Here is a 16,410-nt window from a genome sequence, read left to right as displayed (position 1 = left end):
GTGCAGTTAGAGCTGAATTTTAAAGAGTAACTTTATAACATTTCACACTGGTGTTGTCAAAACACATTGTCTAATTACCTTCTCCTTTCTTGGCTGATTGATAAGCAAGGGCAGAGCAGTGCCTCTCTGAAGTCCATGCCAATTCTGCATCAGTAATTGGCTGGCAGGAGGTGCCAGAGTGTCTGAACTAAACTTTTATTCCCTGCAGAAAGACTAGAACTAACTCAACTTCTCAGTCCTTGGCTCCCATATAAATATGTGTCAAGATGTCTTTTCCTCTGGGACTTAAAATTACAGTGTAGAACCTAATGGGAACAGTGGATGTTTCACAAAAAAATCCTTGTGAAGCGTCTGTGTGTAGTTTAGGAGGAATATGTAATTCTAAAAGACTGTATTGGTAAGTGGGATAATATAAAAATTTATAAGCAGCAGGTGGGCAATTCAAACCTTGTTTTTTACCCCATTTTTAAAGCTGGTTTCCAAAAAGGTCGATAAAATTTAATGCTAAGTTAAACTAATTAGCCTGCAAGGAACTGCTGCTGGAATGACACTTATTCAGTTCCACAAAAGAAATGTTTGGCAGATGGAAGTTCGTTAAAGTAGAGCTCACTATACATATTTAATGCTCCATACTCTGAGTTTATAACCTGCAGTTCATCGAGGCATTGCCAGTGCACACCATCAACAGAAAGCCACTATTATTTTTATCCAAAAGGTAAAGCCACTGACAAGCTTTGAAGTTGGAGAATATTCAGTCAGTAGTTCCCACTGTTGGGGAACAGCAACAACAATAACAACAAAAAATAAAGGCCAAGCTTTCAAACTTCAACTCTAACAAAGCCATGCTTACAGTAAAAACGGCATCAAGTGAAATAAAAAGGCACCCAGCCAGCCTTTTCAACAGCAACCACACTGTGAAAGCAACTGTGTGAAAAGAGAGGTGACTGAGCTAGGATGGCTGTGAGCGTCCACAGCCAGGGCTTTTATTGTCAACCCAGTGATCAAAGCACAGGAGACCCTCTTAAATCTAAGGAAAATAATCTAATTTAAAAGGCAAAACAAAGAGTGGTGGTTTTGGTGTGGGTTTTTTTTTCTTTTAAATCAGATTAAAACAAGGGTGTATTTCTGCTGGTATTGTGCTGCTTTGAGCAGGCAGGATGGGAACAGCTGCGTCAAGTTTGAAGGCACTTCTGGAAAAAACAGATGGAGGCTTTTTCTCTCCCTATTTGATTTGTGCTGGAGTCCAGCTGTCCAAAGGGGAAAGAAGCACCTTTATTCCCTACTAGATATTAAATGTCACCTGTAACTTCTCAGAAAAAGAAAACAATAATAAGCAGAGCTGCAGATGGTGATGCAGAGCCCTAGCAGTTGTGCTCATCTTCCAAAGGATGCTTGCTTACCTTGAGCAACCAACGAGACAGTGCTGGATAAATGAAGTACTCCTGCACCTTTTTTTTTTTTTTCTTTTGCCTTGTGTCCCCAGGTGAGCTTTGCTGAATCCCTGAGAACAGGTCACAGCTCTTTTGGCTGCACAGTGCAGAAATACTGCTGGGGAGCACATCAGCCTCCACGTCCAACAGCCTCCTACACCTCCCACAAACACCTCCAGCTCACCCGAGGGCATGGAACTGCTTGCAGATAAATGCCAGCCAGTTCTTCCATTCTTACCCAGGAGAAACAATCACTGACTGAATGGATAAGAAAAATCCTGTGTTTTGGGCAGCCCTGAATGGTGAGTTTGGCAGAAGGTTCCAAGCCTGTTCTCAGCACAATGTATGTCATCTTAAAGCACCCCCAAGCAAATACAGCACTAAAGGGGATTAAACTCAAGCACAAGCAGAGCAACTGTCTGCTAGGCATCTCACATATTTTGCATATTTACCCCTGGGAAGGAGATAGTGCTACTTACAGGAATGTGAGGTAGTGGCACACGTCCATTGGCTTTGGCACTTTCTTGCATCTCTCTGCGATGCTGCTTTCGGAGTCTGTACGGTGGGATCCCATCTCTGCCGGAATAAAACACAACATGCCCTGCTTTAGTGCCCCTCTCTGACAGGTTATGTTCACTCAAACCCTGCTCACACAGAGTGGCTGGTAGGAAATCCCTTCATGTTTGTATGCCCAGAGTAAGAGGGACCCATGCAGGCAATGATGCTCATGCAGGTCCCCAAACCAAAAAAGCTCTGGCATGGGGGCCAGGAGGACTTACACAGTATCCACCAGGAGCAGAGGGAGGCAGGGCTCCTGTGGCTGCTGCTCAAGGCAGAAGGAAGGGAGAAGGACTTGGACTGCATCCTGGTACCTTTTATAGTTGGTTGCTTTCTGTAAAGAGCCTGTAACGTACACATTAAACCACTGGGCAGGCTAAGAGAGGGGGGAGAAGAAGGAGTGGGAGCTCAGTGAGCATCTAATCCAAGGGGAACTTGGTCATGGAACAAGGTATATATTTTTAAGAGAGCGTGACAGCTGCTCAAATGGCTTATCAAAGCCAGGGGTATAGGCTCCACTGCTCCCAAGGTCTCTAGCTCAGCCTGAAATTATGGGCTTGGTACTGGAGTTGCTGGAGGGAAGAAACAGGAACCAGCCCCCTTCCCCAGAGGAGGCTGGATGAGGTTAGGAAGAGATGTCATGAGAAGTCACATCCAAGTGAAGCAGCTCTGCTTGGCTTTGTGCCTGTGCTGAAAGAGGTGGTGACAGAAGTCTCTGCAGAGGAAGGAGACAGTGGTGGCCACAATCCTTGGTACACAGGGGTCAGTGGGTCAGAGGCGCCAGGCTTTGCTAAGCAGCCCAAACGGCAAAGCATCACTGCCTAAGTGTGACTTCAGGCAAAGAAAGAAAATGCACGATTGTTCTCACCATTGCCACCACCCTGCTCACACCCAGGGACCAGGAGAAGATGAGTGAGTGGAGCCCAGTTATGAAAGGACACAGACCCACCTCCTGGTGACCTTGTGTTATTTGGGAAAAATCAACAAATGCAGGAACAAATGCCAGCCTGGAGCTTGGCAATTTGGAGTTTTTTTCATTTTACACATCTCCCTGATTCAGCAGAGGTAACTGCTTGGGAAGGCCATGCAAAACCACAGAGGTGGGTGGAAATGAATGGAGGGATTTGGTTTGTCTCGCATAATTTCCAGGCACATCTTGTACCAACCCTGCACCCCTCTGAGCTGTGAAAAGGAGCCAGTCCTGACACATCTCACAACACAAGATGTTTGCACAGGCCAAATGTCCTTAACACCTATCCCCCTCCCCAGCTGCTTCTCCAGAATATAAACCAGTTTCACCCATAGATTTTTAAAGTCAAGGTGCCATTTGGCAAGAGAAACTTGATTTACTGTGGTGTTTTGCCTGCAAACCTCCTGAGTTTCAAGCACCAGCCTTTGTGAGGATGGCCACCATCAGCTTTCATCCCCATTCCCATCATGCTGGCTGCCCTGCTGGCTCCCTGGAAACACGGGTGCAGGCAGAATCACCACCAACCTACATCAGAAGAATCTAATTTCATGCAGTAACCCAGGCATTCAAAATGAAACACCATTAAAATAAAATAAAACAAACCCCATGATTAATGGCAAGTGCTTTTTAGCAGGAAGACAAACGAGGGAACAGAAAATGAGCCAGGCTAATTACAGCTCTGGTGAGTGGCTGCAGGTAATGCAGGAGGAGGAAGAGAGTGCTGGGAGCATCATCTCTGCTGTGCCTGCAGTGACATGGCTTCGGGAGCAGGACAACTTTCCCCATGTTGCTGTATAGGGATCATGACAGCGCTCATTAGGCGGCTTAATTTTCTTTAATGATGAGAATCATAACGGTTAAAGAGCTTCACTGCTTTGTAACGTGGCCTTTTCTAGACTGGCTGGTAACAAAACAACTGCAACTTTATTTTTCAGAGGGAAGAATAAAAAACCTGGGGGATTATTTTAGCCATCGCTGGTCGGCATCAATAGTCAACATTTCAGCTTAACCAGTGCACAAAACCCGGTGCCAGAACACAACTTGCACACTAAAGCCACACGGCCATTCGTGGCATTATGTTAGAAAGTGCAATTTTTCTTTCTTTCTCTCTCTCTCTCTTTTTTTTTTAATTCTCCCCAGCAGCAGTCCCAGCGGAAAGAGCGACTTTTGTTCCCAGCACAGTAGCGAAAGGCTGATAATGGCCTCTAATCTATCCGGCTTCAAACACATGTTCAGCCCCGCTGTGCTGCCTTTGATGTCATTTTAACTAGATTCCCCAATGCCACCTCTGAACTTGGAACATTCCTTCGTTCAATGTACTGTGCCAACTCAACCAGAGGAAGCAAATTCAAAGATAAGCACTTTAATTTTATCCCAACAAAACCTTATTCAATAGATGGGGGGAAAGCAAGGAAAACCAATACCGTACTTTTGTTTTCCTTTTGTCAGGTAGCTTGCTTTGAGATATTTTCAATAGATAGAGAAATAATATATATATATATCTGAAAAAAAATATTAAACTATTTTTTTACAGCACATCTGCTTTTAAAATAAAACTTTCCCAAACTGTTTTTCCTTGTTTCATCACATGATTTTCTTTAGCACCAGAAAGCTCAGCGCCGAAATGCAATGAGGGAAGAAGATTATTTCTATTGTTTATTTAATGATAATGCAATGAATTTATTGTATGGGAAATGTGGAGGCTTCCTGTCCTCTCCAAACTGACCAGCAAGAGCCTCCAGTGAGCAGCTGTTTGGCTGTGGCTCTGCAGTTGGACTCTTCTGACAAGAGATGTCTTTGCTCCTCTGCAGACAGGCTTCAAAACCAAGCCATTATGGCCAACACATTGGAAATCATCATTTGGGATGGATCCTTTAAATTAAAATGCTGCTGAACTTGTTTAAATATAGGAAAACTTGGGGTAATTCTGGATCACTAGCCTTAGGAAAGACAGGAAACAAATACACAGCCAAACTGGTATTTTCTACCAATTACTCTTATCAAACCACCTCTGTCACAAGAGACTTTTCTCACATAAAGAAGCATGATAGGAAAATCACCAGGCATTTTGGTTAAGGGCCAGTCATCCAAAGAATAGCATTTAATTTGCAAGACTTTTTGAAGGAATAACCACTGTCCTAAACCCCTTTGTTCAGAGAATTGGCCATCCTTGCTCTGGAGCAGGTTTGACTGGAATTGGGGAAGAAGGAGCATCCCTCTGGCCATGCCCACAGGCACTGAGGGCTTCTCAAGTGCCTGGGGGAAGGCAAAGCTGTCTCCCAACTAAGATAAGCCAGGACACCTGATAAGACACAGAGGAAGGAGCATTGTTCAGCTGGAGCACAACACTGGGCTAAAGAGGAGACATTACCTGCTGTTTACCATGTAAGCTCTGGAAGAAATCAAGATAGATACGGACCTAATGTGTTTCTGCACCCGAATTGGAACATCACATGGAGATTTAATGGTTTCAGCTGCTGACTTCCTACCTACAGTTGCCTTAACTTGCCTCTAGCATCTCTGTTGTGACAACCCCTCCCACCCACAGCCTCACCTCCTCCACTTGGGAAGATGCTATCCCCAAGAAGGGTTATCTGAGACAGCCAGAGCAGTTTAGGACTGTGCTGGAAATGCTGCTGCAAGCCTGGGGCAGGCTCTGAGCAGCCCAGGGGGCAGGCAGAGCCCCAGGTCCCTGACTTGCCACTGACCCTGCAGCGAACATCAGGGCGAATGACTCGGCACCACCTGCACTGCCCAGCCAGAGCCTCTCACCGTGTCCTCCCCAGACCTTGCTCCACAAACCAGCTAAAACAACACAGCTGCCCTGCTGATTAGAAAAACAGGTTTCAGCAGAGAGGACCAGAGCTGTTTTGCCTACAAGGGCAGAGGAATTCCTATGACACAGGAAGACTGAAAAATAATCAGTGGAGTGCAGGCATTTAAGAGCAATGTTTTTTAAGCCACTCAAAAAGCAAACTACTCCAACAACAGGGAGTGATAACATACTCATTATATAAATTCAACCCATTACAATAATATTTAACAGTGCTTGGAAAGACATCCTGTTGAAAGCTGTTCTTTTACATAAATGTGCTTGTAACATCACAGTTTTACAATCTGTTTGGTGAGCTGGCTGCTCCCAAAAAATCGCTGCAGCTCAGGGGCTGAGATAGGCAGAGCACGGCTCAGGTCTTTGCTAGAGGCTTTGCATGCAGCTACTTCCAAACCCCATGGTGCTGGGATCAATCCAACATCAAAGCTTGGAAGAGAACTGCTGCAGCAAATGCTCTGTGCCTGCCTTCTTCACCAGCCTGAGCTGGCCAGCACTGAACATCTTTGCCCTCCTGGTTTATTGGCATTCCTCAGCCAGTGTTTGCATCCCAGTTGTCCAGGCACATTTTCCTCTGATGGAGGGTCTGATGGAGCTTTGTGCCTTGGATCACGCCTCGTTCATGTGCTGCCTTGGAGCAGGAGCCAGATTTCTTCATTATTGAGCATGACTGCTGTGTGTAAACAGCAAACAGAGGGAAGAGCCTGCTCATCAGCAAACGAGGCTTTTATTGCCATTTTCCTCAGAGGAGGCCTAAATTCAAAGCACTGAGACATGTAAGTCTTGTCAAGCAGCAGGAGTCCCTTCTTTAACTTCATCTGGTTGCTCTTCATTTTTGCTGCCTTGAGCAATTCTGCAAAAATTCCTTTGAAACTCAGAAGGCAGATAGGTTCAGCAGTGCCATGTAAAATCCAAGTAAATCTGGTACTGGAGTTTTAAAGCATGTAATGAAGAGCAAGTGTTGAAAACAGAGTCTGTGTAAGCCAAAGGTCAAGGCTGTACATCCAGAATCCCAATTTTGGATTCTGCATGCATCCAGTTAGAGAGGCATAGAAAGAAAGGTTCATCCTTATGAAGTTCAAAACTTACTTAAAATGAACCACTAGGATTGGGTTAGTTATTAGCAGAAGGCAGTGCACAAGTTGGTGGTAATTAAAGTCCTAGAAGCAGCCTATGGTGGGCAGAGGAGGGATAAAATGCCTAAAGGAAAAAGGAGCATAGGATGTCCAGCAAGAAATTATTCTGCCTGGGAAAAAAACAAACTGTGGCTAGTGAAATAGAAATTAGGAGGGTGAAGAACTCTGGCATAAATGATCCTTACTTATCACAGGTATAACCATCAGTGCAGCCCCATGAGGCTGCTGGACCAGTGGGAGAGGAGTGCTAAAAGCTAATTAATTTTGAAGAGTTCTTACATCTGTCTCTCCTGATAACAAGAAGTTACATGGCTCCTGCTAGCTTCAGAGCACTCCTCCATATAAATTGATGAATATGAAGAACTGCAGAAGGATGTGGCAGAGCAGCAGGATTTTTATCAAATGGAGTCTTTAATTAGTGGTCCTCTACAGGGTTCTGTCCTGGGGGCATCCTCCTCCTCCTCCTCCCAGGCCCCTTTGGCCAAGGTCTGCCTGCTCTGTTTTACAACATGATAATGTGCAAGGAGCTGGTGTCAGGGTGCAGAATGGACTCACAGCTGCTCCTACATGGCCCCAAGCCTCTGTGGAGCCAGATGAGCAAGCTACTGGCTCAGGCAGGGCGACCACCAGAGACACAGAAACCCCCTGGCCACATGGCACACCCCCTGTGTCACTGTATGAATCTGGGCAGCTGGGGAGCTGTGGCAGCACCCACTAACAGCACCCATTGCACAGGCTGGAAAGTTTCTCCAACAAGGTCTGACAGCTCCTGACACTCACAGTGACACTAAACGAGCCTCTTGGAGGACTCTGTGTTTACAGCACTGCCATTAATAAAATCTTCTCCTAATTCTGTAAACCTGTCATCTCTTGCCTGAAGAATCAAAGAGTTTCTACTCTACAGAAAGACACTTTGCATTTGCACTACTAAAAGCCAGACCAAACAGGGAATATTTTCCCCCGAATCCCTTTTCTTCTATCACAGAGATGTAGTCACAACAAAATCTCATAAACCCTTTTGTCTCTCTTTGCAGACCATCTTTAAGGAAGGCATCTTGTGGGTGAGATACAGGGTGCTGTCATGAGAGACAGAATAGGAAAATCTATTTGGCTGGGGCTTATCAGCACAAGTTGTGTTAAAGTGCAGTGGTCAGCAGACAAACTAGAACTGGTCAGTCATCAATTCTACTACAGAGCCATGACAGACCAAGCTGTTACTCCCTCTGCTGTGCTGTGTTCAGCTCTGAGCTCCTCAAGACAAAAGAGATAGAGAGCTCCTGGAGTGAGCCTAGTGGAGGACAATAAAGGGACTGGAGCATACCTTAAGAGGACAGGCTGAGGGAACTGGGCCTGTTTAGCCTCAAGAAGAGATGGCTGAGAAGGGACCTCATCAATGGCCATCATCTGCAGGGAGGTATCAGAAGGTGGACCAGGCTCTGCTCTGTGGTGCCCAGGAACAGGACAAGAGGTAATGGGCAGAACCTGATGCCCAGGAAGTTCCACCTGAACATGAGGAAGAACTTCTTCCCTCTGCAGTGACCAAGCACTGTAAAAGATTGTCCAGACAGGCTGTGGAGTCACCCTCACTGGAAATATTTTAGAACCATCTGGAAACAATCTGTGAAATCTGCTCTAAGATGACCCTGCTTGAGCAGGCAGGTTGGACCAGATAACCCACTGTGGTCTATTCCAATCTGACCCATTCTGTGATTCTGAGAATCTGACAGCATAAAATCTCAAGAGATTTTATGGTAAGTAGAAGGCTCTGTCTAACATTCAGAAGATAAATGTATCTCAAATCAGTTACTACAAAGTCATCCAACATTACCAATTCTTACACCTGGTTTATGAAACATTGCAGAAACTCCTACTGAACACCATTTATTTTAGACCACTCTGAAGTATTTTATGCTGCAAACGTTCACAAGTGAGAATGGTCTCGAGCATGGTGTGCTCAGAATTTGCCCCAGCCCCAGCTGTGGGCAAGGCTCTCTCCCAGAACAGGCCAGGAGGGGCTGTGCTGAGGAGCCAGGTGGCTGCTCCCCAGGGTCACTTACACGCTGCTGTCTGTCAGTGACATGGTGTCGGCGTCGCTGGACATGCTCTGCTGCTCGCTGTCATTGGCACTGGTGGCTGGTGCCAAAGCATAGCCAGTGTTGACATAGTAGGGGTTAACAGGCTCTCTCCACGGCCCATGCCTGTGAGAGAAAAATGAGAGTCAGGTTAGAAGGACACAACACAACCTTGAGCATGCTCTGCATCACCAGGCAGAAGGACTCTGCCTGGAGCCCCAGCCTCAACAACAGGCTACAGAATAAGTTGTGCTCACACTAAGTTGCACTTACACAGCCATAAAGAATTTGAGTAATAACTGGAAGAGAAAAGGAATTAATGGAGTAATGAAGATGATACTCTTAGAGATAAGGGAGGGAACAAGACTGTACAGAAAAAGTCCTGTTTCCATCAGGATTTATGGAGTGCAGGGGCTAGCTGCTTAGCATTGTCATTCTATGAGCAGCTAAAAGCAACACCTAGATAGCACAACAGCATTTTTTCTTAGTCAAAACAGGCTTCTGCTCTTCCAATAGGAAGAGCTCACCCATTCTATGCTTTAACATCCCTCTTTACTCCAACGTGTTTGTAGAGGGAAGGAGGTGAAGCAAGAAACAGCTGCTGTTCATAGCACAGCACCTAAAACCGACCTCCAGTGTTGCACTGAGGTACACTGGACACTTGCAAATTCCACCAGGAAGGACCACCTAATCACATTAATCACACCTAATCACACCAGCTTTTCCAGTGGACAATCTGCTGAGGGATCTGAAGGCTGGTTTGTACACAACCCATGCCTTGTTGTTCAAGTACACATGCAGACCAGCCTCCTTCTCTTCAGCCAAAGGTCAGGAAGGGAGGCTGCCTGCAGCAGCTAACCTGGGAAATGAGCTCCTTGCTCAGGAAGGGACCTGATGGTGAAGCAGCCTGTGAACCAAGCAGGTTTGAATTCCTTCATGCTGACTTTGCCACCAGCACAGAAAAGCCACTGCTGCCAATGTGCCTCCAGCTCTGCCACCCTGCAGGACAGACAGGCCATGCAGGCATCTTGTCCTCCTGCAAGTCATTTTGTAATGTGCCAGAGAAGAAGGAACAAGCTGAAATGTTCACATAAACTGAAGAGCACTTAATCCCCTGCTCTCCCTGCCTGCCCCTCTGCATGAATAGCAGCATTTTTAAGATATCTTGAAGTTGATGAATTCCTGGGTTTTCCAAGCTCTGAATATCAGAGTCCTGTTTCAGTTCAGATCACAAAGCTCATGAGCATCATAAGTATTTTATTTAGTAACTCAGTAATCGTCACCTGGTGGATGTGATTTGCAATGAGCCCTGTGCAAACATCTCCATGGAGGGCCCACCATGCAATGTGTGTACTTTTGCCAAGAAAAGTGATTCTGGTTCTACTGCAGTGGTTCAAGTCCTACAGACAACAGAAAACAGTCCCTGCCTCAACACCTTTACATTTAGACAAGGCAAGGAAACCCATGAGAAACAAACAGATGGAGAGACCAGAGCTGAGGAAGACACCAGCAAAGGGTAAAGCTGGCAGTTTGTGTCAATCTGTTTGGAGTATAAATGCAGGACAGGTACTGCATGAACTGGGACTGGCAGGGAGCTCATTTAAGGCAGAGGATTTCAGATGCCCTTATGTAAAATATGGTACACTGTGTACCAGGATGGAAGCATCACCAAAGTATTTTAAAATCTGAACTGGACAGGGTTACAGCCTTCAGGTAATGCATTGCTCACGCAGCTTCTATTCATCTGCCCTTTGGGTCTTCAGACACACAACTTATCTTCCTTGTAATTCAAGGGATCATGGATATTCACTGGTCACTAGGAAAAATCATATTGTTTCAGGTCCATTATGGGGTCAGTTAGAAACAAATCGCTCTTCTACTCTCAGAAAGAGAAAACTGTCCTGTGTGCCACAAACCAATCAGAACTCCAAGCTATTTCTCCTTGGATGATGAAGCTCAGCATAGCTGCAGAATGATGCAAAGAGCATTCAACACTGAGCCAGCCAGCTGAGGCTTTTCATGGCTGTTTGGGAGAAAGGAGCCTTGTTTCTCCATGCTTGGGTACAATAGAGTCAGTTGGGGATGAGCACAGGGATGCCTTGGGATGGTGAGTCACCACAGACACCTTCTAGCACGCAAACTTTCTATCAGTTGCTGCAGATGTGCACTGGAGCAAACTCATTTCTATATTCCATCAGACTTCAGAACAGCTTTCTAGGGCAAATACTGGAAATAATTTGAAGAAGCTCACCCTAAAAAGCAAGGGATAATAAGTGAAAAACCTTACCAGCCCCCTTCAGCCGTTCTCCCTGTGCAGAACGGTCAGTTCTGAACATTAAAGGAGTGCTGTGCAGTGCAACCCTCCTGTCAAATCCAACATGACAGCAGTGTGATGGAGGCTGAGACAGCCTCTTAAATTGAGGCAGGAATGATGGATAGCTCAGGCCTTCCCTGAGGGCAAAGAGAAGGATGATTTTTGGACAACCCAATTAAAATAGACCCCCAACTTCTAGTGGACCTTTTGCCAGGACTCCCTGGAAGAGACATGGATTTTTCCAGCAGTATACTAAGAAAGTACTCAGATATACAGAATAAAATGCACAGGGCAATCCATTTCTCCTTTGTATCTGCTGACATAAAGACAGAGCAGCAGAGAGCACCTGAAGAGGTGGTTGGGTGTGGAACTGTGAGGGCTGGAGAACCAAGAGTGAGTAGATGGGTCCCTGGCACCTCTGGAGGAGCTGGGATAGCTGAGCTCTCCCACAACACTCTCTGGCTGTGGTCTTCTCACTGGGGATGCAGGTTTTGTCACAACTGTTGTATTTAGCTAAAATTACACACTTAAGCATGTATACAGCAGGGATTACTTCCATTTTAGCTCTGCCTCTAATACATCAATGCAAATGTAAACTTTTGGTAAGCGTAAGGAGATGGAAAGGGTATAGGATTTCAAAGCAATCATAACAGGTTACATTACTTTTGAGGAATCCATCTGTATTCAATCCTTCTCCTAATGTTCTCTCTCCCTGACAACTCTCTTCAGCTGGCTCATATCACTATTTGAATGTTTTGTGCCGTGCCTCTGAAGAACGCTTTCAACATCTATTAGGAGGAAAACATTAAAGGAACATGGAGTCTAACAAAAAAACCTGGTCACTTCTGATCTGGGAGGGGAGGCTGCTTTAAAAGGGATTCAGGCACCCTCAGAGCGATTTGAAATGTCAGCTAAAAACCTCACATACCGAGCTCTATGCACTGATAAGGGTGATAAAAGGAAAGGTGAGCATTTAAAGTTAGACTTCACAAAAATTCCTGCAGCCTTCCAGAATTTTATTTCATTTTTTAAGACAGAAAGAGCAATGAGTGTTTTTTGAAACGAACACAGAACATTTCATACATTGCAGAAATAAAGCTGCATGTCTCTTCTGCAGCTCTCAGTTGCTCAACCCTCAAAATAATCACATAGGGAACAATTATAACAGAGATCACAGCGACCTGAGTAAGTCAGCCTGACCAGCTGCCCTTTCTTTGCATAAAGCCCTCTGCTGATCACTGCACATTCTGGTAATGCTGACAAGGGCCTAAACTGCTGTAGAAAAACAGCAAGCATTTCCTTAAGGCTTCCTTCTACCTGTTCTGAGTTTATTTTGCATGTTGTCTTGGCTGCATCCCATCCATCCCCAGATCTCTCACTCCTCTGACCGAGCACCCAGCACTTGGGACATCAGAACCATCAGATCTTGGAGTCACAATTGTAACTGAGCAGAGAGGTGAGGTCCTCTTCAGTAGTCTTGCTCTGTGTTCCCACTGCATCCTGAGTCCCTAAGGGCATCCTTTTCCTTCCAGCCTGGGAACCCCAGTCTCCCTCACACAACTTCCCCCGATGGCTATTTAAATTTTAAATCAAAGATGCAAAGTCCCTAACCTTTGCCAAACATGTTACTCGGCTCTATGCAAAAATCCCAGGGTTGGTGTGCTCTGGGGAAACATTGCATCACCTTCAGCACCCACAGTGGGAGGAAGAGCTCACCCATCCTGCCTCCAAAGCCAAATCTGAGTGGCACTCCCTTTGGTTCTCACCAGTTATGTACCTCCTTCACTGATCTCCTTCATCAAGCATGGGAAAAAAACCCACTAAAGCAAGAAGAAAACTTCCTTGAATATGAAAAGCCTCTAGGCAACTAATTTCTGTAGAATTTAAATTTCCACTGGAGGGAATAAGTTGCACAACACTCCACTGGCAGGTCTGAGAGACATGGTCTTCCCAAGCCTACTAGCAGCTCCAGCATGGCTGGAACAGCTCCCAGTTTAACAGGGACGCTGATCAATCCATCAGTTTTCATTGTTACCACTTTCTCCAGCTCCAGCACTAAATTTTTATGGCAATGACATTTTCTGGAGGAAATTTTTTTCTTAGAAGAATTGAAGTTGTGATAGAATCCAGGCAGGCCTCCTCTTGCAGTGGTGCCCCACCTCCCTGACCTGGAAACTATAAAATCCCTGGTGGCATGGGAAGATCCTCCAAACCCCTGCACTACCAAGGAAGCAGCTGTTTGAGACACAGTATTAGCAAATCCAAGAGATAAAAGACTCACAAAGCTGACAGACACAAAACTCCAATGCATTCTCCCTGAACAGCTCTTGCAGAAGTTTTCCTCCCATGCCACAATCTAAACCTTTGGTCACCACAATTTTGGTGAGCAGCTCATTTTTAACATGGGAGAAATCCCATTTTTCAGATGCCATGAGACACCTGATAACCAGCCATACTTTATGAGTCACCTTGAAAAGTTCTGAGCTGCAGGAGTTCTGGGGATGTTGGCAAGTCCCACAGAAGGACGCCCCAAAATGGGCTCTGCAGAAACTCCAGATGAGCAGCTCATGGCAAGTGGAGGAGCTGAGATGCCCTCCCTCCTGCACTGCAGCAAACTCACAGCAGGACACAATTCCTCCTTTCCTCTTCTGGTGGGTGGTGGTTGGGCTGAGGGATGGTGCCCTGAGACCACAGTTCAGGGCTGCAACTCAGTGGGACCCAACTACCCACTCTGTGCTCCCACCCTGCTTTTTCACAACAACTTCTGAAAAATTAGTTCAAGCTTTTACAGTCCTGTGTTTCTGAAGATGACTATTTCTAGGAAACCAGCACTAAGCATTACTCTTACTTGGTATCTCTGGTCATTTTGCATTCATGATTGGAGGATGCAGTCTAATGCTGAGACATCCTCCCAGCTCGTTATTTTGACATGTCCCATTTATTCAGTATGGAAAAAAAATTAAAAAAGCTACTTACTTCCATCCAAGAAACAAAAAGTTAAGAATTACAGGTTGCTGAGTCTTCAGCTAGCCACTTACTTCCAAAACTTATATCTACCAACAAGCAGGTCACTGTCACATCTTTCATGCAGTTCCACATTTCAGTATCACAACCAGTCAATCAAATTAAAAGCTGCACATGTTGGTTTATGATGTATGAGCCAAAGCAAATCCCTTCAGCATGTCTAAATAGCACGTGCTGACAAGAGTGTCCCAGCAGCAGGGTCACCTTTAAACAAGGGATTACAACAGCACCCACCACAGAGTCTGACTTACAAGATTACATTAATCCACCACCTGAACAGAAAAGTCTGCTTCCAATCCACGGGACCAACAACTATCACAGAAGCTGCATCACACAGATTTTCCCAAAGCATCATCATGGGACTGTTTTGGAGCTAAGAACAAAAAGTCTATGAAGATGCAAAGCTGAAAACCTTCACTCCTGACTGGATTTGATCTGTGCTAAAGATGCAAAGTTGGCTCAAGAGGTTAAAATTGAGGATTTACCTGATAATCTGATTGCAGATTGTTGGGGTTGCTCCACTTAACACTCTTTCCAATTACTCTGGTGCTCAGACTCTGCTGTGCATCTCAACTTTATCACTGCCAATGTCAGGCTAATCACATGTGTTCCAGGCAAGGGCAGCTTCTTCAAAGATCACATCAATTCTGGACAAGTTAATCTGTTCTTTGAGGTCTCCAGATGGCTCTTGCCAAGAAAGTTCACTTCCAGCTCTGCAGCCAGCGAGCGCAGCGGCCCCAGCGCTCTGCAGAGCATTACAAAGGAACCAGATCAAAGTTGTGTCTTACAAAAAAATGAAATCTGAAGTTTGAAAAGCAACAGCAGCCTGTCACTTGTAAGCTTAAAGATGACTTCTGCATGCTCCAGCTATCAGGGAATTTATGATTACAGTCTGGCTTTTAAAAGCTGATGAAAAAAACCCGACGCTCTTTAGCACTCCTTGCCTTTGCAAATCTGTATCTTCTTCCCTGCCTATTCATCCTCCCACACCAGAGGAAGAAGGGAAATAAATAAAAATGTAACTAAAAGTACAGATAAGGGCTCTTCTTCTCTTTTCTTCTAAGGCATTCAATTCCATTTTAGGACTACATGGAGATTATTTTATGGGGAGCTTCAGCAATTATTGTGAAGTATTAAAGCACAGTTACAAAAGCTAAATCCAAGATTTACCAGACTGAGTTTCCAGTTTCTAACTCCTTTGCATTTATCAAAGACTTGCTACTTCTCAGGCACGATTAATGTACAGAGAATGCATTAATTGCAACCAGTAATTTAGATCATAGGATACAACAAGGTGGGGGAGAGAATCCAGGAAGGAAGTTGAAATACAGGAAATAAAATGTTTGCCTTAGGAGGCAAATAAGGACTAGATAGGCTAAATATTGTGGCTGTACTGCCCTATCACCACCCTAACCTTCTTAGGAAAAGCTTTCAGACAACAGGATGAAACCACTGTGTTCCAAGGGAACTGCAGAACAAGTCCCTCAAGATTTCATCTGACTGTGCATCTCCAAACCAGCCCTCCCAGCTCCTCCTTCCCAATGGAGGAGAGGCTGTGCTCACTCAACACCCCAGTGTAATACTGGTTTTTGTCCTCTAGTTACAGATTTAAAACCAAAACTGCAAAAATCTGAGTGTGACAAACAATAAAAGCAAGACCTTCCTAAAAACAATGCATGTCTTCCCTAGAATAAGACCACAGACCTCATTTATTTAATAGCTCAAAGCATAAGATATTATTCAAAATTAAAAGAAAAAGGGCAACACAATGTCTGTACAACAATTAACAGGACAATTGGATCATCTTCCTGAAATAAAGCAGATGTTGCAGAACATTCTGTTCCATATCTAACAATAACAGGTATCTGCCTAAATTAATTTCGATATATATGAGCCTGAATTTATAGTAGTTTTGTTTGTTTTTTTAAATGATGACACGATTCATATGAATCCTTATCCATCATGAAAGGCTGACAATATTAGGGACATTTTCTATAAAATATACAGGATATTTGTCTGCATTAACTGCCACTGAACAGGAGCCTCACTGCTTTACAGCAGCCAGGCTGCATCAGC

General features: G+C 44.9%; 1 protein-coding gene across 3 annotated transcripts in view; it reads right to left on the bottom strand.

Annotated features, from left to right (window-relative positions):
- Positions 1 to 16,410, bottom strand: part of AXIN1 (axin 1) — a 68,877-nt gene that overhangs the window by 20,898 nt on the left and 31,569 nt on the right. For all 3 annotated transcript variants that reach the window (XM_079320808.1, XM_079320806.1, XM_079320807.1), the window contains exons 3-4: positions 8,982 to 9,122; positions 1,910 to 2,006 (exon numbers count right to left, since the gene is read on the bottom strand). In XM_079320808.1, coding sequence (XP_079176934.1) covers positions 1,910 to 2,006; positions 8,982 to 9,122 — 238 coding nt within the window. The remainder of the gene's footprint in view (positions 1 to 1,909; positions 2,007 to 8,981; positions 9,123 to 16,410) is intronic.

The sequence above is a fragment of the Erithacus rubecula genome (assembly GCF_903797595.1).
Source record: "Erithacus rubecula genome assembly, chromosome: 17".
In the NCBI taxonomy this organism is placed as follows: domain Eukaryota; kingdom Metazoa; phylum Chordata; class Aves; order Passeriformes; family Muscicapidae; genus Erithacus; species Erithacus rubecula.
The sequence above is the reverse complement of the archived record's forward strand: the minus strand, read 5'-3'. Positions and strand labels throughout refer to the sequence as shown.